Source organism: Alligator mississippiensis, chromosome 8 (genome assembly GCF_030867095.1).
Source record: "Alligator mississippiensis isolate rAllMis1 chromosome 8, rAllMis1, whole genome shotgun sequence".
In the NCBI taxonomy this organism is placed as follows: Eukaryota; Metazoa; Chordata; order Crocodylia; family Alligatoridae; genus Alligator; species Alligator mississippiensis.
This window is the reverse complement of record NC_081831.1, coordinates 57,062,531-57,089,147: the sequence shown is the minus strand read 5'-3', so window position 1 is coordinate 57,089,147 and position 26,617 is coordinate 57,062,531. Positions and strand designations below refer to the sequence as shown.

General features: G+C 45.3%; 1 protein-coding gene across 9 annotated transcripts in view; it reads right to left on the bottom strand.

Moving 5' to 3' along the window:
• Window positions 1–26,394, bottom strand: part of HDX (highly divergent homeobox) — a 105,294-nt gene extending 78,900 nt beyond the window's left edge. The window contains exons 1-4 of one of the 9 annotated variants that reach the window (XM_059732740.1): window positions 25,754–25,916; window positions 9,832–9,893; window positions 9,229–9,375; window positions 901–2,025 (exon numbers count right to left, since the gene is read on the bottom strand). In XM_059732740.1, the coding sequence (XP_059588723.1) occupies window positions 901–2,025; window positions 9,229–9,375 (1,272 nt within the window). In that variant the 5' untranslated portion in view covers window positions 9,832–9,893; window positions 25,754–25,916. Of the gene's footprint in view, window positions 1–900; window positions 2,026–9,228; window positions 9,376–9,831; window positions 9,894–24,622; window positions 24,723–24,747; window positions 25,718–25,753; window positions 25,917–26,265 lie in introns of those variants that run through there. The other 8 variants (XM_059732745.1, XM_019487913.2, XM_059732742.1 and 5 more) reach the window with 8 other exon arrangements.
• Window positions 26,395–26,617: the final 223 nt, after the last annotated feature.

Genomic DNA, 26,617 nt, shown 5'->3' with positions numbered 1-26,617 from the left:
CTTGAGCAGCCAGCAGGGAAAAGCCTGGGATAGTGCAGGCAGACCTCCCTAATCAGAGGTTCTGCCAGAGCCTGGCCATGCCCTCCTCAGCTCAGCTCCCTGCAGAAGGGAAGGGAGGGGTATTCTAGCACCCCCTGGCATCTAGCCTGGGCCACTGTGGGCATGTGCCTGAATTTCCTCAGTCCAGAGAGAATGTCTGTCTGGTTACAAACTGGTTCAGACTAACCTGCAAAGACTGAATCAATTCAGGCTCAGGCTTTTTGAATGTCTGTTCCTAGCCTATGAGGGTAAGGGGCCTAGATGCTTGCATCTAGTATTAGCTGTGACCCCCCACCCACCACTCTCCCTTCCCTCATTTAGCTGTCAGGAAATCCTAGTCCTAATTAGAAGGACACGAAGCAAAAGAATGGATAGCAGTTTAGGGCAAGAAGGAGAATTAACAGAAAATTAGCACTTCCAGGGTGTACATCAAACTGCCATTTAAAAGGGCAGAAAATGGTACAGGCAATAACAGTTGTTACAAGATGACAGCAACAAGCTTCAGCTTGTGCTAGCAAGCAGCGTACAAAATCCCCATGACTCTAGGTACATACTCTTGTTACTAAGACAGTGCTAAAAGCCTATGCCATCCAGTCTTCACTTGTATTGTTGCTCATGCTTTGCTAAACTAAAAACTGGTACACTAGCATATGCTACAATCATACCTTTATTTTGCAGTGTATACATACCCTCATAAACAGCTCATAGAAATGTATACAATAGCTAGGAGAAAACCTGAAACAGTGTCAAGGAGTACTATCAGCTTCCATTAATTTACTTGATCCAGATGCATTACTTGCTTGACTTTCAAGGCATCTTCTTCTTGAAAATCTGATAGACAAATATAAATCTACAGATTACCTGGTAATTGTTTTGGTTTTGTGAGAGCCTCAGTTGATTTGATGATGTAAAATGAGGAGAAAAATTACTTCTTGATGGATTAGCACTGCTGTACAGTGTACTGGATGTTGTATGTAATGAGGTCCGTGGAGGCAAATGGTAGTCTCTGTTATGATACAGTACGTTGTCAGGCAAGTCCCTGGCATTCACCATCTGTGAGCTGCAGCTCACATTTCTTCCTGGCCCAGGCAAAGCTGTGCTTTGGCTCTCTGCTCGAAGGGAACTGCTGCTTTCACAAAATCTTGAATAAGTCTGTATCTGTGCACCCATAGATGCCAACTCTTCTTCTCTAGCATATTCATCATCAGCATCTCCTGTTTCCATTGCAATGGACAGGCAACTTCCTTCCACTGAACAATGTTTCTGTGATGTATTTCCTCCCATAATCCTTTGAGGCTGATCAGTAACTGCCAAGGAAAAAACTTCACGAATTTCTAAGTTTTGCGTGCTACAAGAAGGGTCTCGAATATTAGCCCTTTGTCCAGATGGGATGTGTGATACAATAGCTGTGTGTTCATGTTTTTGTAACCTTTGACATCCAATTGGTTCAGCTTTACAAGGTCTGTGACATATCACTGGCTTCTGAGGCAATACCAACTCCGCAGTCTGAACTGAAGAACCACCATAATTTTTCCTAGTGTGATTATATATGGAGTTTGCAGAATTCAACACGCTTGTCTGTCTTGACAAAATTATAGTTTTTTCCCCCAATAATAGCGAGGCATTTTTACAGTGTGATGCTGCTTGTCGTCCTATAGGTATGTGCTGCTGAAATTCTGTATCACTTTTTACAGGTGGTCTTTGACTAGAGTTTTTATGTATATCAGTCACTGAAACATTAGTCTGTTTAGTGCAGCCCTGCCTGCTGGATGTAGTAGCAGGACTATATATACCAGTTACTATTACATCATTGTTAGAGGAAGTCCAGGAAGACTGCTGGCTTTGGGATCGAGCAATGTTTACCACATTTCTAACTGCTGCTTCTGGAAGTACTGTAGGGGTGCTAGATACAGTCCGTGGTGGGGTACCTCCAGATTCTGCAACGTTCTTGCTGCTCATCTTTCTTCTTTTATTGCCAACCCAAGTCTGCAAATACAGAATATTCATATGAAAAATATTAGTATGAATTCTATTTTAATAATCAAGGCCTCAAGTCTGAAAAGATGTAAGGACACATTTTAGATCAAAGTTAAGCTTTTATTTATATATATTAGAAATGAGTAAAATTAAGTGGGATTTTGTGAAGGAGAGAGCAGGATAGATTATGGATTATGTAAAGCCAAAACTAATCAGTTGTGGGGATCCAGGTCCCACTTCATACAAATCCTGAAGTTCAGTGGAATGCAAATAAAGATTTACAATTTTGACCCTTTTTTGAAGGGCACATGCAATTTATCGTATCTTGCCATCTGCTCTAAAACTATCTTTACATAATCATGGTAGCAGGTTATAATCATTTCTTTCACTTACCTGTGCTTGATTTAACTTTTTATGCAGAAAAAAAAGGGGGGAGAGGGGAGTGGGGAAGGAGAACGGGACTTCTGGCATTGGCACTTTGAAGCACTTTTGAAAGAGGCAGCTTCAGTGAGGGAGTCAGCTTACTATCAACATCTTTACTATTAAATAATTGAGCGGATGTTTTTCAAGACTGACTTACTAAAACCAAAAAAACCCAAAACAAAAACCTAGGGTTTTTTGGGCGATATCTTTTATTGGACTAACTGTATAGTTGGGAGAGACTCTAGACAAACTGTTTGGGTACAAAGCTCTCTCAGGTCCTCATACAATTGGTCCAATAAAAGATTTTCACCAAAACAGAATCCTTGCCTTTCATATTTCCTGGACCATCATGGCTATAGCACCCCAGCTCTACTATTAAAGAAACTAATGCCTCTTACTCAGTTAATAAATAAAACACAAACTGGGTCCCAATAAAGTACCAAAGAATTCCCAGAAAAATGAAGTTTTTCCTCAGCTAAATGGGATTCCACTGAAGAACTGAAATAACAATCAGCTAAAAAGAAGTCTTTTAAGAGGTTAAATTTAAAAGTATGAATATTTTTACATCAGATACTTTAAGAATTGCTCTTAATAAGGAATTAATCAAATTACACAAATACAGTATAGGTTAATAGGATTAAGTTCAAGGAAATGAGTAATTTCCCACTTTGGATGTTTCTGTAACTAATAAAAGGCATTATAAAACATGACATTCTAAAGAATAAATGACGTTTATAAAGAGAACATTTTCCTCTTTGGGAGAGAAATGTTTGTACATTAATTTCACAAACCTATTACTAGTTTTATACAAAATAAATCAAGTTAGGAAAACTTCCTCAGTAAGCAAGAAATAGAATAGATTAAGAAACCTACTTAAGCATCTAAAACAATTAAATATTAATTAAACTGGAAACATCAGATTATGACTTCGAAGATCATGACCACACAAACCCTTACTGTGCAAAGGTAGATTAGGACACTAATGAGATTGTTCAATTTAACATACTTTACATTCAGATTTTGTAAACTGTCCATTTCAACTCATTTATGCTCATTCTATTTAAAAGCAAGACTGTCATGGTGGGAAATAGTAATTATTCTTTTGGATCTCATTTTCCAGTAGAAAGATCAACAGATAATAAAAGGAATTTGATAAAATTCTGCAAACTAAGGGGTCAGTTTTAAACAAAACAGAGGAAGATTTTACTCTGTACTTGTATTTTTTACTGTACTGGCAAAAAATTCAAGACAAAACCAAAGTCACCTGACCCCCCTCCTCAGACACTGGCACCCCCAATATAGATTTTAAATAAATCGTTATAATCAAGTAACACTTGAAATATGCATATTAAAAGACAAAAGTAATTTATGGTATTGTCCTCCACAAACATGTACCATAAGATAAACAAAATGGCATCGTAGCATGAAATATATGAAATACCCTTCTTGATAAATGTGAGATTTTCTTACTGATGGCAACTGATATAAATGTAAAGTGGCACTTAAGGCCATGATCCAATAAAACACTTAAGTAAACATATACTTAAGCGTGTGGATATTAATGGGATTAGTCAAATACATAAATTCCTGAATGGAGCAAGACCTTATTTCTCACATTATGTTTAAGTTCTCTTTCTTCTTAAAGGAACAAAGACAAGAGTATGTATGAGAGTGACTCAACTCTCAAGTTAATCTCTCACTTAGTTAACACTCAGACAATATTTCTACTTATAAATTAATACTACATTCATGTTACTTTTTTGTTTCACTTCTACCACAAATCTTTTATTTTGTTTTGTAATGAGAAAGAGACCCACATAAATATCTAAAAATAGCCAATACGTTAATAGTTAGGGCATTCACTTGGTATGTGGGACACCCAGATTTCACACCCCAAGCAAGCAGCCTAGACATTAGGCCTTTGGTTATTTTGGGCCAAGTCTCTTTCAGTCTCTCCCACTGAATGAGTTCCAGTTTGTATGGAAACTTTAGATTTCTTTTGAGCTGGAGCTTATCTCCTACACTCGAGGCGAGTGCACAAACTACTACGCTACATTCAGTCTCTTGTTCTCCCTTTATATCAGTGTCTCTCAACCTTTTAAGTAGCAACTTAACTTATTAAAATTTTCAGAAGTACCCCAACACTCAATTTTCCAGGAGATTTTATATTTACAGACTACTGTGTGCCATATGTTGGAAGAAGGGCTGTGTATATAAGGCTGTGATATGACAGATGTCTGACCTGGTGTGGGTAGGGTTGCCACCTTTTACACCAGGGGTGCACAACTCAAGTATGTACCTGGGTGATGTTGGCCACAGCTAGGAGGGCTGAACCAAGTGCCACACAAAGTGCAGCACGCCAAATTTTTACTGGGGAATTTATAGTGCAGTGCACCAAATATTTTGCCATAGTTTTGAGAGGAGGAAGGGGCAAGAGAGAGAGTGTTGGAGTACCCACGTACCACTTGCCTGTGTCTCACATACCCCCAGGGCTACACGTACCACAGGTTGAGAAACTATGCTCTATATAACCAAAATTCACAGGGTCCAAGTAGAACCACTACAACAAGAGAAAAATAGATAAAGACCAACTGTATAGAGTCCAGCCATTTATAACACTAACTTGTAATATTGTAGATCCTAATTTAAGCCCTTGGTCTGAAACAAGTAGGGACTTGAATCTGTTCCCCCACATCACAGGTGCGTGTCCTACTGGCTAGGGACAGACATTACACGTAACAGGTATAAGTGATCAGAAACTGGTTTAAACCTGTAACAGAACATAAGTTCAGCACACATAAACCAGTTTCAAAATGGCCAAAACTGGTTTGAGATGAATCTGGTTGAAAGTAGTATCAGACTTAACTGTTTATGCTCAAACCAGTTTATGCAATGTCTGTCCCAGACCCCTTACTGGTTTAACTTAAACTAGCATCCTGGCATGCTCTCTGGGCTGGACTCTGCTCCAGCGGGGTAGGACTAGCCCCACCCCTCTGCTTCTCAACCTGAACAGAAACAGGCAGGGGCCTGGCCAGATGCTGGCCCCAAAAGGAAACAGGAAATTTAATTCCCCGCTCCCTCCCCTGTCCCACCAGCAAGACATGCGCTTCTCTTCTGGTTACACTAGCATCAGGGGCAGGGCAGGGCCAGGCTGGTAGTAGCCTGGGCTGAACTGGCAAGGGAGGGCTTTAATCCCCCACTACCTGTCCAACCTGCATGGACCTGAGCCAGGGTCCACCAGGCACACACCCCTTGCTGCTGCAGCACCAGGGCTGGGCCCGGCCAAACACCAGCTGGCATGGTCCCTGAGGCAAAGGGGGCAGGGAGGGGAGTTGTTCTCCTCTGCCCCCGGGGAACTGCAACCGGAATCTGCCTGTCCCGACTGCTGCTGCTTGCTCCCTGCTTGGGGTAAGCGGCACAATAAGCCCCATCTGCCAAATGCTGGAGGAAGGAGAGAATAACCCCTCTCCCTACCACCTGCCTAAGGGGCCCTGCCAGCTGGCCCCTAGCTGCTGGAGTGGCAAGGGGGCAGGGCTCTTGATGGGGGCAGCAGCCCCTGTCACAGTGTCTGGGGAGCACAAGCCTCTTCCCAGCAGAGGGTCATGCTGTGGAGCAAGCAGAACTGCTGCGGACTGCGTGTGGCAGCACTGAGGCTTGGAGGGGGCCAGAGCCCCCCACCATCATCGCCATCCAGTCCACAGCACCTTTCCTCGCCCCGCAGCACAGCCGCCGACTGGGAAGGGGCTCACACTCCAGGAAACCATGACAGGGGCTACTGCCCCCATCACAGTTGCTCCCCCCCTTGCTACTCCAGCAGCTGGGTGGGGGTGGGGCCACTGGCCAGCCTGCAGAGCCCCGTAGGTGGGGGGTAGGGAGCAGGGTTATTCCCTCCTCTACTCCCGGGGCACTGCAGCAGGGTCTGCCCGCCTTGACCACTGCTGCTCGCTCTGTACCCAGGGCAAGTGGAGGAATAAGCCCACTCCTGCCCCCTCCCTTCAGCATCCTCTCCCCTCTGATGGATGAGGCAAGATCAGGTTTATTCCTGCTGCAGTCCCCTAGGGGCAGAGGGGGGAATAACCCTCCTCCCTGCCCCCAGCTAAGGGGCCCTGCCTGCCAGCCTCTGGCCCTGCCCAGCTGCTGGAGCAGCAAAGGGGGAGCGACCATGAAGGGGGCAGCAGCCCATGTCATGGTTTCCTGGAGCATGAGCCCCTTCCCGGCAAGGGGCTGCACTACGGGGCAGGGAAAGCTGCTGTGGACTGGACAGCAATGGCAATGTGGGGGGGGAGGGGTTGGGGCACTCTGGCCCCCACCCTGCCCCAGTGGTGCTGTGTGCAGTCTGCAGAAGTTCTGCCTGCCCTGCAGTGCGGCCCCCCCCCCCGGTGTGAAGAGGCTTGCGCTCCCTGGAAACCCTGACAGGTGCTGCTGGCCCCATCAACAGCCCTGCCTCCTTGCCACTCCACTGGCCAGGCAGGGGTGTGGCTAGAAGCTGGCCACCAGGGCCCCTTAGGCAGGGGAGTACATGAGGGCAGAAGGGGGCTTATTTTGTTGCTTGACCCAGACAGGGAGCGAGTAGTGGTGGTGGCGGCGGTCAGATCCAGGCTGCGGTCCCTGAGGGGCAGAGAGGGGAATAACCCCCCTGCCCCCTCTGCTTCAGGGGCCATGCCAGCTGGTGTTTGGCTATGACCAGCCCCACTGCTGCAGCAGCAAGAGGCAAGTGCCCAGTGTACCCTGGTTCAGGTCTGTGCAGGTGGGACAGGCAGGGGGGAATTAAACCCCTCCCTGGCAAGTTCAGTCCAGGCTACTGCCCAGGCAGGCCATGCCACCCCCAGGACAGCTTCCCTGCAGCTGGGTGAAATGTGCCTTCATTTCCTCACTCCAAAGGGAATGTCTGTGCACTTGCAAATTGGTTCAACTGAGGCAGGTTAGACTAATCTGCAAAGATTGAATCAATTCAGGCTCCAGCTTTTTTAATTTCTGTCCCTAGCCATTCTGGTGTGGTTCTCATTCTTTGATTTTGACCAAAAAAACTTCAGTTAAACTTCATTTGGGAAAACCAGTATATTACTGATCGCCTCTTCTGATCATCCAACAAATATGACACTGAACAGTGAAATAAAAAACAATTACTGTAAACATACAAGAACTTACAGTGTTTTGCATATCAGTTAGATAGCAATATCAGACCTTCACATAAATGAGTAAGATACTATCACAATTGCCATTATGTTAAAAATTAACAAAATAGCTTATTTCTATGCTGTCTGGCTATAAAATATTCAAATTAAAATGGGTTCACAAATTCAAATATCTTAAAAAGAAAAAAGACATTTTTGTGGGACTTGCAGTCTAGGCCCACATTTTCAAAAGAAACACCTGGCTGCAAAGAGAATACTAACCAAAATAAGTCATGACAAGCTATCACAAAAATACCTCTGAGTTGATTTAAGAATGTGTCAAAATTGCAAATACACTAATCTACAAAGACCATCAAAAAACTTGATATTAAAGGAGACTACTTTTCTATCTTCAGGAAAAATATGAAATTATGCATCTACCATATTCTCTATTTAAAACATAAATACTATTAATTTCTATCTTTAGTATGGCTGTAGCCATAAGCCCCAAATATCAAAGCTCCCTTGTGATAGGCCCTGTATAATGACAGGCCTTATGCCAACAAGCACACAATCTAAAACAGAAAAGGTGGGAAGAAAGAGGGGGGAAACAGTTGGAATTACAAAATGAAAGCAGAGTAAACAATGTTCATTGTGCAAATGACACGTTAGTTCCACAGTTCAAAAATGGTCTAAGTGTATTATAATATTATATTGAGTGAGTTTGTCAAAATACTAGATAAAGAGACAAAACCTGAAGGAAGAGAGGACATTGTAGGTATGTACGAAAGTGACTGGGGAAGGAAAAGAAGGTAGGGAGTAAGGACTGGAGGCAAAGAACAGTGCCTGGGAGAGCTGGAGTAGACAGCTAATCAGCACAACAGAACAGAGTAAACCTCCAGGAAGTCAGGCACTGACCATGCCATATCCTTTGTAGTTTTGGGTCCCAAGGCATGTTGAGAACAACAAATAAGTTATATATACCACCTATAGGAGAAGGACATCAGGAAATCTCTTCTTCAGCTGCTTCTCTATGTTTCTGCTAGGTTGAGGATAATATCTACTCTCTTTATTGCTTCTTGTTTTCTCCTCCCTCAAGAAATATACAACAAAATAGTATTATCACCTCCCACAAAATTTACCATCTTTGGACAAGACACCATTAACACTAAACTACCCAAAAATATTGTTTTGTAACAGCATGTGACCACTGTAAACATCAATCAAGTGACCATGCTACTTATTTGTGACACAGAACACAAGCTGACAGGTATTGTTACAGGTCTGTCAAAATCTAGATTTTAGAATAAAAAAGGTGGGGGTTCAGCTTCATAATGCTTTGGTGATAACAATGGTAACATTCACATTTTTTATTTAATATGCAGCCTACGTTTTCAGAAGGACAACCCTCCTTTGCAGTTTGATTTTTCTGAAGGGACATCTGCTGTCTGGATGACATATAAGCTCCTGCTAAATACTTTAAAAATGTAGAGGCATTCACAGGAACACAAACTATAAACAGCTTTCCCTCTCAGTAAAAATGAACATATTATATCAGGGTATTGAAGCCTTTTTTTTTAAATGAGATAAAGATGGTGGCTCCGCTAGAGATATTTGATGTACATAAATGTTAAAAAGTTATGTAAATTCAAGTTTGGAAGGCCTCAGTACTTACCCTGACTACACTGAAGTCCAGTTTAGTTTCTTGTGCACACTGTAATATGAGCTGAAAGCAATTTTTACTTTGATTTGTCATTCCATTTTCATAATAACGCTGTAATATCCTTTGTTGTTCTACAGTAAATACAGAACGCAGATTCATCTAAAAATAAAAGAAGATACTCTGAAAGTTGGAATAAAAACTTTAATACTTGTAGAATTTACAGGCTCTCATTTATCCAAACAAGCATAAAGCTATAGTTTATATAATCACGTTTCTCTAACAAAACTTATCCACACTGATAGTTACTTACTTTAAAAAAAAAAAAATTGTAACAAAAGCAGCTTTCCTTTGCAATGGACTTAGCTAGTGCACTGTATGTTCAATAAAAAAGGCCATCACCCATGCACAGCACTATAACAAAAATGACTAAAATCCACTATCTAATTTCAATTAATACAGAAAAAAGGCTTCTTCCTTAAGTGCACATTAAGAAATGAAGAATGCCAGTGCTGCTAACGAGCGGGAGTTTCTCCACAAACAATATAAGCTGAAGTCAAATTGTTACACTGGTACGGTTAGAGAACTATGACATCACTGACTGAAGTTGTAAATTACCTTTGTTAAACTTCTATGAGGTTTTTGCTCCAGTGCAAACGATCTCCTTTTCTATCTTTCTTCTAATAATTAAGGATAAAGATGAAAAATACTAGTATAATGTGGCAAGCTTTACCATCCAAAAAGAGACCTCAACATCAACATGCTAAAATTAACAGGGCTGGCATATCTGTTATTCAGTTACATGTCCAAAAGGTATTTTTTATTATTAACATTTTGGGGCTCAATCCTACTACTCTTATGGACTTCAAACTCCCCACCACCACCAGTAAGGATTTGGTTGTACAAGAATGCAGGCTTGGGCTCTCCAAAGAGACAAGCTAGCATGTGAAAGCAGTGTCTGATCCCATGCTTCAGAAAGCTAAGAACTAGTGACCACAAAAACTATGTTTATACTTTCAGTACAGATGTAAAAAATCATGCAGAACAAACTAAGAAACTCATCATCATCTTGTGGGAAAGTAAAAGAAGAAACCACCACAAAGAGAACAACTTACAGTAATTTACATATATGGGCTACATAGAAATGTAGCAAGGACATCCACACATGAGACTTCTTGGGGGATAATTCACCAGACTAGGTGAAAATATGAAATTTCCTCTAAAGAAAAGAAAACTCTTCCTTTGTAAAACAAAACAGAATAGTAGAATCTGACATGCCTTAACAAAAGCTTTTTCCTGAAATTAAGTCTTCAAAATGAAGTGTGTTACTTATAAGCAGGGATCCACATTTTCTGTTTCCCCATGGAAAAACGATGATTTTCCCCTTTAAAGGAGAAAAACACAGAATTTCCCCTTTGACAAAAGAAAATGCAGCTTTCCCCTTTTGCAAACAGCTTTCTGCACACTGGCAGAGTTCCAGCCTACAAGAGCTGTTTGCAAAAGGGCAGGAAACCCTAAGCCCTGTCTGGAGGGGCAGGGGCAGTGCTTGAGAATCCTCACTTTCCCTCTTTTGGCCTTTGGAGTAAGTAGGGGTTTTGCGAGCTAGGCCCTAAGGGTGGGGGGCAACTGGGCACCCCCTCTGGAAGGGTTGAGTGGGGCCCCGATGGTCAGATGGGGGTTATGCTGCTGTGGGGAGATCTGGCAGGGAAGGCAAGGGTATGTGGGTGGTAGTCACCTTGTCCTGTGCCGTAGGCTGAGGCTGGGATGGCTGCAGGCTGCCTTGTCCCACTGTGGTTCATCCCAGTTGGGCTGAAGCAGGGAACATTGCCCAGCTGGGGTGGCAGTAGCTCAGTGAGGGAAAAGAGGGATAGAGCATGGCTGCACCCCTGCCCATCAGGCCACGTACCCTTGGGGCAGAGTTGAGGCCTAAGGATGCTGCCCAGCCGGGGCACCGAGGGGCAAGCATTGTCCATCTGTTGTGTTGGTGGCTACTGCCCTGCTGGGGGTGTGTACGTGTGTGTAAGAGAAAGAGATTGGGGGGGGGGGGAAACTCTGGGTAGAAGTGGCTTCTAGAGCCAGGCCTGGAGCCCCCCAGGCAGGGGGAAGCTAGCTTGGAAGGGAAGGGACTTGCCTAGCAAGAGGCAAGCCCAGCCCAATCCCTGAGCACCAGTCAAGGGTTTCCCAGGAAGGACACAGGGACTGCTGGGGCCTGGGCACAGGTGCAGAGAACAGAACAGCAGGGGCCTGCACTGCTCAGAGCCACAAAACAGCAAGTACAGCTGGATCTGTGGCCTGGTGCAAGAGGTGTGAGCTGCTGCCAGAAGGGAGGGAGTGGGGGGCAGGCAGGGACTGAGGATCAGGAGGGAGAGGCACTGGCAGGGCTGAGAGGGTGGCTGTGGGTTCAGAGTGAGGGCCAACAGCAAGGGCAGGGGCAGAGCACCAGCATACTACAGTGCTGCTCAGTGCCACAAAGCAGCTGTGATAAAAAAACAAAAATCAAACACCCAAATACACAGGTATTTAGAATGTAATTTATTATAGTGATTGAAGCACTGGTAGACTTCTAAACTGGTTTAAAATTGTAAATATATCAATAAAACATTACGTTAATCTGGAATTTATATAGATATATCTATCTATATTGTCACCTTTCATTTTAAGTTGTGGAAAAATGCAGATTTGGGTTTTTTTTTTTAAATCAGAGAACTTTGGGATTTTAAACAGACAAAACCAAGATCCCTGCTTATAAGTTAAACACTGTACCCTATTAGAAACCTAAGGAGTCAATTATGTTTCGAGCACATCATAAATAACCCAAGTGATTTTATTTCTACTGTAACTGGTAAGTCTGCTGAATTGTAAATTCTTCATCACTAAGTCATGAATATTTAGGACTTGCACTAAAATACCAAGGTTTTCTTAGGCCAGAATTTTAATGACCTGGTTTACTTTCCCCTAAATGCTATTAATGCAATAGCAGACAGGGGCAAGGAAAGCAGAATTGTTAAGGATATTTTTATTTAAAAAATGTTAGGTGGTTCTCCTAACAATACTGCAAGTTGAAGAGGACTTGTCATTAGAACAAGTTCCACCTCTCCTTCCATTCTTTATCTCAGTATCTGTTCTGACAGAAAGCATGCTCTTTCAAATACTAGCAGACATGCCAAACATCATATTTTGCAGATGTGTTGTGCATCCCCTGAAAACTGGTAAAAACGTCATGCATTGGTTGGAGGGACCAGAGTGTGGAGAGGGGGGGATGACAGAGGTTCCAGCTCAATAGTCTATCCTCTGGTGGAAACAAGACAAGGAACTCAGCTGTAATGGAGGCAGGCATCATTCCCTCATTTTATAGGTAAACAAAAGCTAAACAAGTACTCACACCCACTAATGGCAGGTACACAAGTTGCTTGGTATAAAGACAGCCCCAGACTGGTCTTCAGGAAAAGCAGTAGATGTCCCAGATTCCTGCAAATGACCCTAAAAGGGCTCCTGAATTGCAACATGCCATCTGTAACATCATGTACTCTGCTTCCAGAGCAAGAAACTGATACTGTTTCTGTGCTACCTCCCTTTATGGGCTGATCCAAACAAGAAGACCATACAGCTAATAGTATGTCATATAGCAGATGTGGATGAGTTCCAAGCTGTTGTTCTGAAGGTTTTTGAATAGAGACTTGATGACCATCCACATGGGAGCAGGAGAGGGAAGAAACACTGCTATTTGCATATGGCCAAAACTTGTATTTGAAGTAAATGTATATTGAAAACAACCTAAACCCCTATTGAAAACACTGTCTCAAACACTTTGGTTCTTTATTGGCTGCTGGATTACTAGCAATTGTTTATATTTTATTAAATAAGAGCTATTCTTTAAAGATAAAGTGTTCTATTGTAGTCCTTAAAACAAACTGTAATTAAGAACAGCAAAATGATTTTGCCTGTGTACAAGCACTGCTGGAGACCTTGCCTGCATGAGATCTAGAAAGGTCCCAACTTGGACTAATGAACATTTTTTCCAGAATTTCACTCCTGCAGGTGTGACTTCTGTCACTTACCTGGGGACTGGAAATTTACAAGTCAGTGCTGATGCACGCTGCCAGGCAAAGTGCATTGAAAATGTTAGCTTGATGCTGCCCTATTGATAAAGAGGATTTCATCAGGGCTGTCAAACAGATGACTTGCACCTGTATGGAACTCACAATGCTGTGTTTAATAGTTATATGACCCTATAGACATGTACATTAGGTTGTTTTTTGTAATTAATAGGCATAAAATATCATTCCTGGAGCTGCAAAGGATTTGACAGATATGCCATGGGCCCTAAAACTGCAAGCACAGCCAGCAAACAGCCACTTGCAGGGAGCTATAATGGAGTCACTGGGCGTGTCTACATGAGATGCTTAACTTCAAATTAGCATAGTTTACTGCGAAGTAAGCATGTGCGTCTACACGTGCACATGCTTACTTTGCAGTAAATCTCCTAAGTAAATCTGCTACCTGCAAATGCAAGTAGCACCTTTACTCGGGATTAGTAGTGGTGCCACAACACTTGTACAGACACCTAACTGGGAGCAAAATCTGCCCCTGGTCAGCCATCTACCAGGGAGCAGGAAACAGTTCCCTGCCCCCAGGAGATGCCTGCTGCTGGGGCAGTCTCCAAGCCCCTTGCTCCCAGATTGCAGGGGTCAGGCTAGGATATAAGAGTCTCCCAGCAGCAGCCCACAGTGGAGGAGATGGCACTGGGAACTCCCTGCTGGTGAGGGCTGAGGAGCTAGTTCACCTGCCCAGCTCTGCAATCGTGCAGCTGGGGGGGGGGGGGAAGCTTCCTAGCCCCCAACTCCATGATTCGCAATTGTGATTGCAGAGCAGGGGTTGGAAGCTTACTGCATAGGGACAGTTCCCTTCCCAGCCTGGAGCTGGCTGGGGCCTGCCCCTGATCGGCAGAGTTACCAGCCAGCCCCAGGCTGTGCAGGGAAGCATATGCAGCATGGAGGTGGATGGGTACTGTCCTGTTTTGGGCAGCCCCAGCCAGCTCCGGGCTGCACAAGCAGATTTCCCCATGCAACCTGGGGCTGGCCAGGGGCAGGTTCCAGCCCCGTGCGCCCCCCTCCGTCCAAGGCACAGGGCTTGGAAAGAGCTGTAGGGGTAAGGGCAGCTAGCTCATCACACCAGCGGATCTGAGCAGGGGGCTGGGACCTACCCCACCCCCACAGCTCTTTTTAAGCCCTGTGCCCCTGATTGGGGAGTTAGAGCCAGGAGCTCCCTCCTGCCAGGGTATAGGAACATTGTCCCCACCCCAGCAGCAAACAACCTCCTGGCCCAGTGCTCCCTGCCAGCCCCTAAGCTAGCACTTAAGGGGAATCTGGAGCTCCCCCGACTGGCAGCAGGGGCCCATTGCAGGGTTTCAGGAACTGGGTGCAAATCTGCTCCCTAATCCCCTCATGTGTAGATGCCTGCTCAAAAACCCTCACCGCAGAGTAGATTACACCAGAGCAAATGCATGTGGCATGTGTAGATGCCTCCACTGAATGTTTGAGAAATTTATCCAATCATTCCTAGTCATTTGAGGGGGCTGGAGGGAGGGGGGGGGTAGAGGGAGGGAGAGGGTAAGGGAATCTATTGCATCCACATTGCTTGGCCAATTAATCCATCCTAACTCTTAAGGACTGCCTTTTACCAGAGGCAGAATAAATTTAGACCTAATCTTTCTTAGTATAAGACTTGGTAGAACAGAGTGTTATCTAAATTAAAAACTGTATTGCTGCAATATAGATTTGAGCATAGACCAAACTTATTTAAATGTAAGACCTTATGTTACAATGGGCTGAAATCTCAAAAAAGAAAGAGCAGTGCTTTTGTCCCTTCAGTCACATTCATACTATTTGAATTACGGTGCAAGTTTAAAATTATTCATTATCTAGCTATTCTTCCCATGCCCATTATTGTGCTCAATTTTTCTCTTTAATGTGTGTAGTGACAGCTGCAAATATAAAGATCTTCTCTATTCTTCTGCAATGAAGTGAATTTTGTTGTTATAGCAGTGGCCAGCTGAACTTAAGTTTCCAACGATAAAAGTCCAAAAGAAAAATTGATCTAATGACAATATCCAAGTTTCTTTTTCAAAGATTAAACCCAACAGAGAGCAACAGAGGCTGCTGGCAGGGCTGTTTTGTTGGGTCATTTTGTTATCAGATGTTTGAAAACTGCATTATAGTTCCTACTAACTCATATTAGCAAATAGATTTTGTTAGTTTCAGACTGGCAACAAAGAGTATTTCACAAAGAGAAGTGAAGTCTGGGATGGAAGGCCCGGGGAAAAGGAATAGGAATGGCCAAGTTCAAAAAGAATTCAGAAACTGAATTTTATATTTAAAGTGTCTGAATTACAAATAAAAGAAAAAAAATCACAAAAATGAAGAAATTATGCTCTGGTCACAGAGAAGTGAGAAATGCACCTCCTCCCAAAGATTACTGATTATGACTTAAATAACTGCAATGATTTTAAGTATTTGCATTTACAAGCAAATGAAAGCAACGCTTTCTAACTGAACTTTCTTATAGCTACAATTATACTGTTAAAAAGGAAACCTTTTAGGATATTAATAGTAAGTCTTGAAGCATCAGTCAGATAAGCCATCCAGGTCCAGTTCAGCTTTAATACTGGTTTAACACATGCCTGAAGCGCCTTTAGGCTTCATACAGCCATTACAATGAATTTTGGGGGGGACTAGATTGGGTTAAAAATGGTCTGCCAATCTAACTCAGTGATTAGATAGGCAGTAGGAGCCTTATCTAAAATAAACTGGGGTAGGGGGAGGACCAGGCAGGATTTGGTGGGGGAGAGAAGAGGTGGAATAGTGGCATCTGCTGAGGCGGGGGGGGGGGGGGGCAGGATTGGAAAGCCTCTCCAATCCCACCAACCCCATCCCCCATCAAAAGCCACCAAACTGCCCCCAGTCCTGCAAACCAGTATGGGTGCTGGCTTTATCAGTACTCACTGGTGCAGGGAACCCAACTGAAATAACGTGGGGGGGGGCAGATGGCTTTGTGGGGGGGGGGTGGATGGAAATTAGTCGGAATGGGAGGTCTAGTGGCTCCACTGGTGGGGTTGGTGGGATCCGGGGGTGGGGGGGGCACAGAATTGCAGGGCCTCCCGTCCCCCTCCCAGCCAACACACTCTCCCCTCATCCTGCCCACCCCAACTTGCTTTGATCAGCTCCCAGCACAAGAAGTGGCTTGTGGGATCAGGAGGTTTGGCAGGCTTTGGGGCCTGGCTGGTCTGCAGGGGGGGTTGGGGTTTGTCCATCTGGGAATAAGGAAGCAGCCAGGGGGCTAAAAATTAGAGGAGCACTGATTCATCAGTCCAACAGCGGGATGGCACCAATATAGAGAAAACTGACTATATCGGATATTGGCCTGATGTGGCTGATAATTTGGCCAATAAATGCCTGTGCATGAACCCATGCAGCTACAGCGCAGCACACAGGCAGTGAGGAGCAGCGCGTGGCACTGTGGTGAGCTGCGTGCAGCTGGTAAGTCTGTTGTGGTGGGAGGGAAGGGAAAGGGCGTGTGGGAGCAGATCAAAGCCCCCTCCGGAGTCAGGGAGGGAGTGGGGCTGGGGCAGGCACTGCCCAGCCAGAAGTAAGGCAGGTGTGGGACAGAGCCACGGCTTGTCCAAGAGCCGCGGGGGAGGCGATGGCTCCTGCCCCTGCACGCCACTCATTCAGCAGCTCCCACCTCTATGCCTGCTGCTTTTCTGGGAGGGCGGGGCCTGTGCCCCCAGGTCTGCGCGGGGTAGGCTGGGTGGGCTGTAGCTGCAGGCTGGGGCCAGGGGCCATGCTGTGCTGCCCTCAGGGAGGCAGTGGTGACACTGGGAGGGGCTATAGTGAAATTTAGGGTGGCGGCAGCCTCTCTGCACTGCCGCCACCTGCCCCAAATGCAGCACTGTAGCCTGCCCGGGCTGCCTGGTGCAGTTCTGGGGGTGCACTGTAGCCTGCCCGGGCTGCCTGGTGCAGTTCTGGGGGCATGCTTACCTCCATCCTTAGTAAAGTCTTTGAAAAAATTATCAAGGCTCACATTTGTGAGAGCCCGGCAGGGCAAATTATGCTGAGGGGAAACCAGCACGGGTTTGTGGCGGGCAGATCGTGCCTGACCAATCTAGTCTCTTTCTATGACCAGGTTACGAAATGCCTGGACACAGGAGGAGGGGTGGATGTCGTATACTTAGACTTCAGGAAGGCCTTCGATACGGTATCCCACCCCATACTGGTGAACAAGTTAAGAGGCTGTGATGTGGATGACTACACAGTCCGGTGGGTGGCGAATTGGCTAGAGGGTCACACCCAAAAAGTCGTGGTGGATGGGTCGGTCTCGACCTGGAAGGGTGTGGGCAGTGGGGTCCTGCAGGGCTCGGTCCTTGGACCGATACTCTTTAATGTCTTCATCAGTGACTTGGACGAGGGAGTGAAATGTACTCTGTCCAAGTTTGCAGATGACACAAAGCTATGGGGAGATGTGGACACGCCGGAGGGCAGGGAACAGCTGCAAGCAGACCTGGATAGGTTGGACAAGTGGGCAGAAAACAACAGGATGCAGTTCAACAAGGAGAAATGCAAAGTGCTGCACCTAGGGAGGAAAAATGTCCAGCACACCTACAGCCTAGGGAATGACCTGCTGGGTGGCACAGAGGTGGAAAGGGATCTTGGAGTCCTAGTGGACTCCAAGATGAACATGAGCCGGCAGTGTGACGAAGCCATCAGAAAAGCCAATGGCACTTTATCGTGCATCAGCAGATGCATGACGAATAGGTCCAGGGAGGTGATACTTCCCCTCTATAGGGCGCTGGTCAGACCGCAGTTGGAGTACTGCGTGCAATTCTGGGCGCCACACTTCAAGAGGGATGTGGATAACCTGGAGAGGGTCCAGAGAAGGGCAATTCGTATGGTCAAGGGCCTGCAGACCAAGCCCTACGAGGAGAGACTAGAGAAACTGGACCTTTTCAGCCTCCGCAAGAGAAGGTTGAGAGGCGACCTTGTGGCTGCCTTTAAGTTCATCACGGGGGCACAGAAGGGAATTGGTGAGTATTTATTCACCAAGGCGCCCCCGGGGGTTACAAGAAACAATGGCCACAAGCTAGCAGAGAGCAGATTTAGATTGGACATTAGGAAGAACTTCTTCACAGTTCGAGTGGCCAAGGTCTGGAACGGGCTCCCAAGGGAGGTGGTGCTCTCCCCTACCCTGGGGGTCTTCAAGAGGAGGTTAGATGAGTATCTAGCTGGGGTCATCTAGACCCAGCACTCTTTCCTGCTTATGCAGGGGGTCGGACTCGATGATCTATTGAGGTCCCTTCCGACCCTAACATCTATGCATCTATGAATCTTGCCTTGCCCTCCCGGATAAACAGTGCACAGCAGTGGGAGCCGCCCCCACTCCCTGTGCCCCCCAGATGAGCCACAGCTCTGTCCCACACCCACCCCACCTGGGCAGTGCCTGCTGTAAAAATCTCCACCAGTGCACCCCTACTAAAAATATCCAGGTGCGGGAAGGGGGGCAGGCTGTTGGGGGGGGGGGGGGAAGGAGCAGAGGCAAGGTAGTAAGTGTTGCAATAGGGGTAAGGCCAGCAACTGAGCTTTCCCAGCCCTGGGGCTGTGCTCAGACCATGTATAGAAGTTCAGTAAGATCAGTCTAACCATGCCCAATCTAAATTGGTGCACCTCTGTGATACAGTTAAATTAGACTGAGTTGGCCTTTTTTGACTGATATAACATTCCTGGAACTTCTGTACAGTTTGCATTTAGATCGACCTAACTAGGGATCGATGTGTAAGGTCCACGTGTGGGCAAACTAAGTTAGACCAGGCAGCCATTTTTAAATACAATCTAATCTCCCCCTAACCTCCTTGAACGTCTGTACCCACCCTCAACAATGCTCCTTTTATAACTGGTCAAACAGTTATGAAGTCTAGTGGGAAGCTTACTACCCATATTTTTAACCTGTTTCTGCCTATAGGTCCATGTTCCCTAAACACAGAATATAGTTGATATCAAGTAGCTTAAGTGCCTATTTAAAATAATTAACATATCTAACAACTAAATGGAAATTCAGGAGTTGCACTGGCAAAAATGGAAAGACATTTCTTCTTAACTTCTTGCACAGTTAGGTTAAATAGACCACATGAAGAAGCACCTTAAACGTCAAAATGCAAGAGCTGCAATGAACTACAGAAGACCTCAAAAGTACTGACAGGGTAAAAACACCCATAACCCCCAAAACCACCAAAATAAACATGCATAGAATAAGTTTTTCTTTTAATTCATTTATGTGGAATAAAGCTACTCACCATAAAATTTACAGGTTGAATTACTTCCTTTAACAGTTGTCTATATAAAAATCTACAAATCTTTGTATAATAGCTGCTTTAAAAGTGGAATTTTACTATTTTGTATGCTTATGAAAAAACACGCTGATTTCAAAGTCAGTATCTGGTCTCTTAAAAATATAAACCTGTTAAAAATAATAATGAGATTCTCAGAACACTATTAGTAAACAAAAGAACTAGAGGGAGGGGAAATCCTACCAATGCCAAAAACATTTGCCGATGCCAAAACCACAAGCGATTTTATTTGAACACATGCTGGAGATAGATTAAATGATAAACTTTATTCCCTATGTGCTCATTGCTATTTTATGAAGAAAGAGCGGACTAATAAAGACTTTGTCTCAACAAACCTTAATTTCCCTAACTTACTGTCTTTGAACAAATGAGCATTAAGTACAGCATTAGATGTTTCTCTGCAGTTTATCAAAGTGGTATATTTTGTTTTCTTTTGAGAGACCATCTGTTTGCATCACCTAGATAAGTGCTATAGTTTATAGATGAAGCTAAGTTACTGTTTACACACTAACGTTCTCATCTGTGAAGTCTGCTGATAGTCAAGGGGAATGTCTTCATAGCCTACAGAAAACATTTTAAAGTTAAGATTAATCCAGTGCATTTTAATCACTGCAATGACTTTTTAAAAGGGTCAAGGAAACAGAAGTTAAGACACTGGCACACAAAGCAACTACCATTGATGTTTTATACCTAGCACACTTACAGGTGACTAGATCAAAAGGCTACCTGCCACTTTCAACTCCCATTCACCCATAAAGTATATATCCAGTTCTAAAAACAGAATATTAACTTGAGCCCCACACTAAGATAGAAACACATAGACTTTTCCATTAAGTTAAGTTACTTTAATCTTGCTGAGGTCACAGGTAATTGTGCATTTGAGCATGACTGAAGGACTTGATGCGTGTCCTGAGGGTAGTTAAATGTTGGGATTAAAAGGGAGCTTGTTGCAAAGCAGAGAATTGAGTGAATCTGGGTATTAAGCTCGGGGGGGGGGAGCACAGAACGCAATGTTCCACTGAACAGCCAGTGGTTATTGTTTCCTTTTCAAACAGCATAATGATCATGAGACAAGCCACATACACGCTCATCTTGCTAGTGGAATAAGGTAGTTCTGAACAAGGAAAATGCTTGCTGAATTTTATTGTGGACAGCACAAGTGATTCTGTTTTATAAACTTTTATCTTCATATTGAAATTGCAGAATGGTAAACTGAGTGTTATTTCTGGTGGACATGGGTTTCCATGCCCATTTGTATTTACTCTTCTTATGGTATACTGTAACCAAAGATGACTGATCTAAATATTATAAAAAATATGAAGCAGATATCCCTACTGGTTCCATAACCCTGATGCACACCTGCCCTAAGACCAATTGCTCAATCCAGTTCTCTCCATCTAGGACTTGCATTTTCCCCAACTCTCCTGAGCAATACTACTACTAATAAAACTTCTCCCCCTACTCTGTATGCTGTTGGTCCCTAAGGGACTGTGTGAAGAGCTACAGAGACAGGGGATGGGGCACTGTGTAAAAGGGCTGAGTGGGGCCAGGAAGTCAGACTCTAGTCTAGCCCATCCCACTTGCTCTGGAACTAGGCTGAGTATGAGTATTCAGAGTGTAATCTAACCACATCAGGAGAGTCAGTCAAATCCGACACTCCTCTGATGAGCCACAGTGGGCTATTTACATGGGAAAATTATCATCTTCAGTGGTACTGAAGTTCACTGACAATCGATTTGGCTACTGTTCTTCCCCTTTCTCCATCCTTTCAATATTCCTTGGTGCTATCAGGAGTTAGGACATGGTAGAATGGAGGTGGGGGAAGAGAAGAGTTGCAGACAAGCTGCCATGGAAATCAACAGGATTACTCATAGAAGAGGCCAACAAATTAATACCTGTAGGCTGCATCTGGATCTACACTGACCAGAACAGAGCCCCCCACCTGGTCAATCTCATGCCTGCCTCCACAGTGTGAGAGACTGCCACTAGCAACAATCATCTGCTGCTACACAGGAAGGATGGGGCTGGGGGGTGATTAATTAGACTGATGGGAGTCCAAATTAATCTGATTTGGTAAGTAGGGCCATGAGTCCTTTTGTGGAAGGCTCCAGGAAAGTTGGATGAAGCACAGAGATATGAACTGATTTGGTAATTTCTGTCTTGGCATTACAAGAGAGAAGCACAGTAGGAGGATCAGCAAGCCACAAAGGCAGCAGGATGAAATGAGGTCCCTACATGAACAACAAGTGTAAAAGACAACCGCTGCCAAGTACCCAAGTGATTCTATTTAAAGAACATTTTTCAAGACTATTTTTCTTCCAGAAGTTATCTTAAATTTCAGCTTTTCTATCCTCTGAAGCCTGAATATAAATTGTTTGGGTTTGTCACTTGAGACTACTACAAGATCTCTGACCATCAAAGTCTCTCTAGAAAACTGGGCCTCTTACTTGAAATGGTCAATGTCCAAGATTAAAAAAAGGATTTACACTTTTAAGAAGACAACAATCCAATGCATCTCTCATAATACAAGTGTCAGGCTTTGACAGTGAGCCGATTCCCTTCCCTCTCTCTATGCAAAACATTTTAGCCCCAGACAAGTGCTTTATTTAAATAAATTAATCGTGACTCTCAAATACCATATTAACCTGTAAATCAAGATTTTTTTCACGTTTATTGTAATCTGCCTACCCAAAACAAGTACAGTACATAGGAAGTCATTCCGTCTGCTCCTCTTTACAAATGCAGAGTTGGGGAGTGGAAGGAAACTTCCCCTCCCTATGGCACACACAGAACACCACAAAACTAAAAAAAATAAGTTTAATACACACATAAATAAATTAAATTGCCAGTACTGATGCTATGCATCAACCACAGCACTGGAACCCTGAGTTTTAGTTATATTCATTAATTTCCTTTGTAAATTTTCACTAAACATTTTTCATACAAGCTTTTTGTTCTATATGCAGCATTAAAAAAAAAAAAGTCACCCACAGAACTGGCAAGCAAACCCTGTACACATACTGTATGTGGACATACTACATAGGCTACACATTCAACAGTATAAAGTCTTTTTAAGTGGGTCATAAAGCAAAAGGCAGTAGTAAGCCACGACAACCACAAATTCAAATACCTAAATGTTAACATGGCACTCTAGTATACTTAATGGTGCTCCTTTAAACTTAATGCCACTAGTGCAAGAGATGCAGCTTCTAGAGTACATTGCATTTGCAGTAGTACACTAAGTTAAGTCACCAGCACTCTAACTTACATGAGTCTGTCCTTTATTGGATCCAAAGAGGCAAGTCTCACACTAACCTGCAACAGAGCTGGAATTCTAGATCTAGATGTGCACCATGTTTCATTCTATGCATGTATGAAATGTTGATATCCAGAAAATACCGATTTAGTTGAACTAACAATGTGCTTAAAATTGAGCTCAAGTAGAAGCATTTGCAGATGACTGCCTATTTCACAGAAGTCAAATACTCCAAATAAGAAAGGAATATTTAGATCCTATTCTATCCAATAGCTGTGGGTTGACTTAAACAGGTCAGTTATACAAAAATATTTTTAAAATAAAACCAAATTTCAGGTTTACACAAAATAAATCCCAACAGACTTTGTCCCCCAATAAGAGCAGGGAAATCCGGGATGGGGAGGGACCAGGCGGCAGCAACATGCACACAACACTTCCCTCCAATCCCACAGCTCCCAGGAGCAGGGCCAGGCAGAACAGTGCAGTGCACACACATGCATACACTCATGGTGCCCAGGAATGGGGCTGGGCAGGACAGCATGGTGTGCATGTGCACACACAACCCCCACAGCCCCTTCCCCCTGTCCCAGACTCTACTGCACAAGCGACCTTCCCTGCAGCCCACTGGCTGGGTTCCCTGGAAAAAACTGAAGCAAAAATTCTGGACTGGTGAGAAACTGCCAGCATGTGCCCAGCTCCTGAGTCAGGAGCTAGGCATGTGCTAGCAAGGTCATGCCAACCCAGGACACTTGCATCAATTTTCTCCAGTGACCAAGATGCTGAGACCACCTGTGACATCCAAGACTGTCCCATCCAATCCAGGACATATGGTCACCCTACCCATAACTCGTCTTCTCCAGTTACAAGAAAGCCAGAATATTATCTTGGCAGACTAAACTGTTTTCATTATCAGGCACAAGAAATACAACCCTCTCCCCACAAAAGATACTTAAGAGTTCTTGACACAACCAATATTTGTGCAAAATGAATGTTAAGTAGTAACTATTCCATTGTGTCCAGTGGGATTAACTAAGTACTTATAAGGGAAGTATCTGCTTGAGTCTTTGTAGTATAAGGACCCAAGTAAGATATCTGGGTTACTTCACTCACCAAATATCACCATTCAAACTAGTGGCTGTGTTCTATACAAAGCATGAAGTATTTGCTTCTTAGGTCAGCAAAATTAAACACAGCTTGTAAGTGAGGAGGAATATGAGATACTAAAACAGGGTGCTCAACCTCCAGCCTGCAAGACCTTAGACCCATTGCATTTGGCCCATGGGAAATTTGGTGGCATGGAAGCAGTGGCCATTAATACAGCTACCCTTCCCTGTGCTACATTCCCAAACCCCAGGCCCCACACAGTTGGATCAGGTCCAGGCCATGCCCTCTACCTCTAGACCTGACCTCAGGACTAGGGTCAGGCCCCAGGTTGAGAGTAGGCCATGCCCTCTTCCCTCCCTACCCTGGGAGGATTGGGTTGAGCACCACTACTATAAAATCTCCACAGTTCAAGGCTGCTAACTTGTAAGAATCAGAAAATAAGTTCCCCAGTTAGAAATACTAATAAATATTAAACTGACATTCATCTGCTGTAACACAACGTTATAAAAGTACATATATACAAAGCCTAAGAAAAATATTCTTAAGAATAAAACTTGACAAAACAATCTTCAGACTGCCATCCCAGAAAGACTTCAACATGTGCAAAGTTTCATATATATGTCAACAGAGAACTAGGGTACGTTCCGGCTTACCTTCAAAAAGGAAAATGTTACTGCTATAAGTAAGCAAGTACAGCTTGCAATGTTGCAACACAATTCCCCATGTACAGAAGCCTTAAGGTTAGAGAATTCTTAAAAGATTTTACAAAACTAAAGACCTTGGATTTAAGTCAAATACAACGGCACTCCTTGGGTTCTTGCAGGACAGAATGAAGGTTGGTGTGTGCACACCTCTCTCCACCACTGCAACTCTTCTACACCAACGTTTCTCAACCGGTGGATCGCGACCCAACAGCAGGTTGCAAGAACATATGAACGGAGTCACAAAAATCTTGGAAAAATGTGGAAAAACCACAGATTCACCTTTAAAGAAGAAGTCACAATTTCCCTGGCACCAAATGTTCTCCTTTAAAGGAGAAAAATATCAGAAACCACAGGTTTCTGCTCACAAGCTGGCAGGAGGCTAGGTACTTAACATCCTGCAATGGAACTGGCCAGAGCGTACAAACGGGTCCTGGTACAAAAAAAAAAAATTTGGAACCACTGGTCTACACTGACAGAGGAACACACCTGATTGTAGCCTGAAAGAGACCAAGCAGTGTATTATACCTTTCAAGAGGCCACTGTTGGGAAATCATTCATTTTGGTGCTAGATTTGACTATTATGTGGGCTACCTAGTAACAAAATATACATTATAGGCAGCACCAGGTTCCTAGCTGTGACAGTCCACAGTTGTCGGGTAACAGCAGTTACAGCTCTGACAGACCTTGCTAGAGCTACTCAGGGCTTCTGCCCTGCTCTGCGGTCTGCCTGGAAAGTTCCTGCTTTTGGCAGCAGCTGTGGCACCTGCACAGATGCTGAATGGCCCAAAGCCTGAGCTCCAAGGGACTTTGCAGCAGCACTGCTGCACTTCCCAGGCAGGCAGGCTCCCAAAGGGCAGGTATCTACTGCACCGTGGGGCTCCTACCCTTTGCTACAGTGACAAGGGCCAAAGCAGGTCAGGGATGACTCCAAGCCACACCCCAACCCAGGTCCAAGACCCTGCTCCAGAACCTCATTCAGAGGCTAATGCCCCACGAAGAGTCAGAAAGCTGCCCCTACTCTACCCCCTTAACCTAAGGCTACTAAGACAAGCCACAAGCACCCCGTTTACATTTAAATACCCCTTGCTGCGCATGCGCTCCACCCAGGGGGCGCCCTGAGCACGCGTGCGCTATCACAGTGAGCGGCGTTCTCAACTACGCGCGCGCGCAGCCGCCGCAATCAGCTCCTTGCACTCCAGCGGCAGGGGGCGGGGAAGTCAGGAATCACTCCAACAGCACGAAGTGCGCAGGCGCAGTCCGCTCCTCGGCGCGCAAGCGGCGGGAGCACCCCCAGGCATGCGCAGCCCGATCCTCCAGGTGCGAGTTAGTCGTGCGCATGCGTGTTTCCTTCGCAACGCCGAACGGGGCTAGCGTCTGCCGCCGCAGGACAGGCGAGCGGAGCGCGCTACGCATGCGCTCCCGCGTTAGGTCTGAGAGCAGCAGCCCAAGCAGCCGCCCTCCCCCACACTCGGGCCCGCCGCCAACGGGCATCCTCCCCGCGCCGGCGCCGCGCAGCCTAGCTCGGCCGCGCAGCCCGGCCTCCCCCGCCCGCAGCCCGGCCCCCGCCCCCCAGGGCGCCGCGCCAGACCTACCGTGCCGCGCAGGGCGGGCGGGGCCGGGCCGGGGGGCTCCGGGCTCCGGATTCAGCCGGTTTCGGCTGGGTCGGTCCCGGCGTCACACAATGAAATCAGCGCCTCCGATCATTAATTCTCATCATGATCGTGACGTCAGCGCAGACAGCGGCCAATGACAGGCTGAGATCAGCGCTGGCCGGGACAGTCCTTGCCCCCGCCCCTCCCGCCCGGGGGGAGCGCCTGGTGCAGGGAACAGCCCGGCCAGCGGGGGGGGGCGTCGCCACGGGGAACAGCCGGGGGCAGCGCCCGATCGCGGGAACAGCCCCGCCCGCGGCTGCGCCACTCCCCCCCCTTCCCCGTGGGGAGAAGG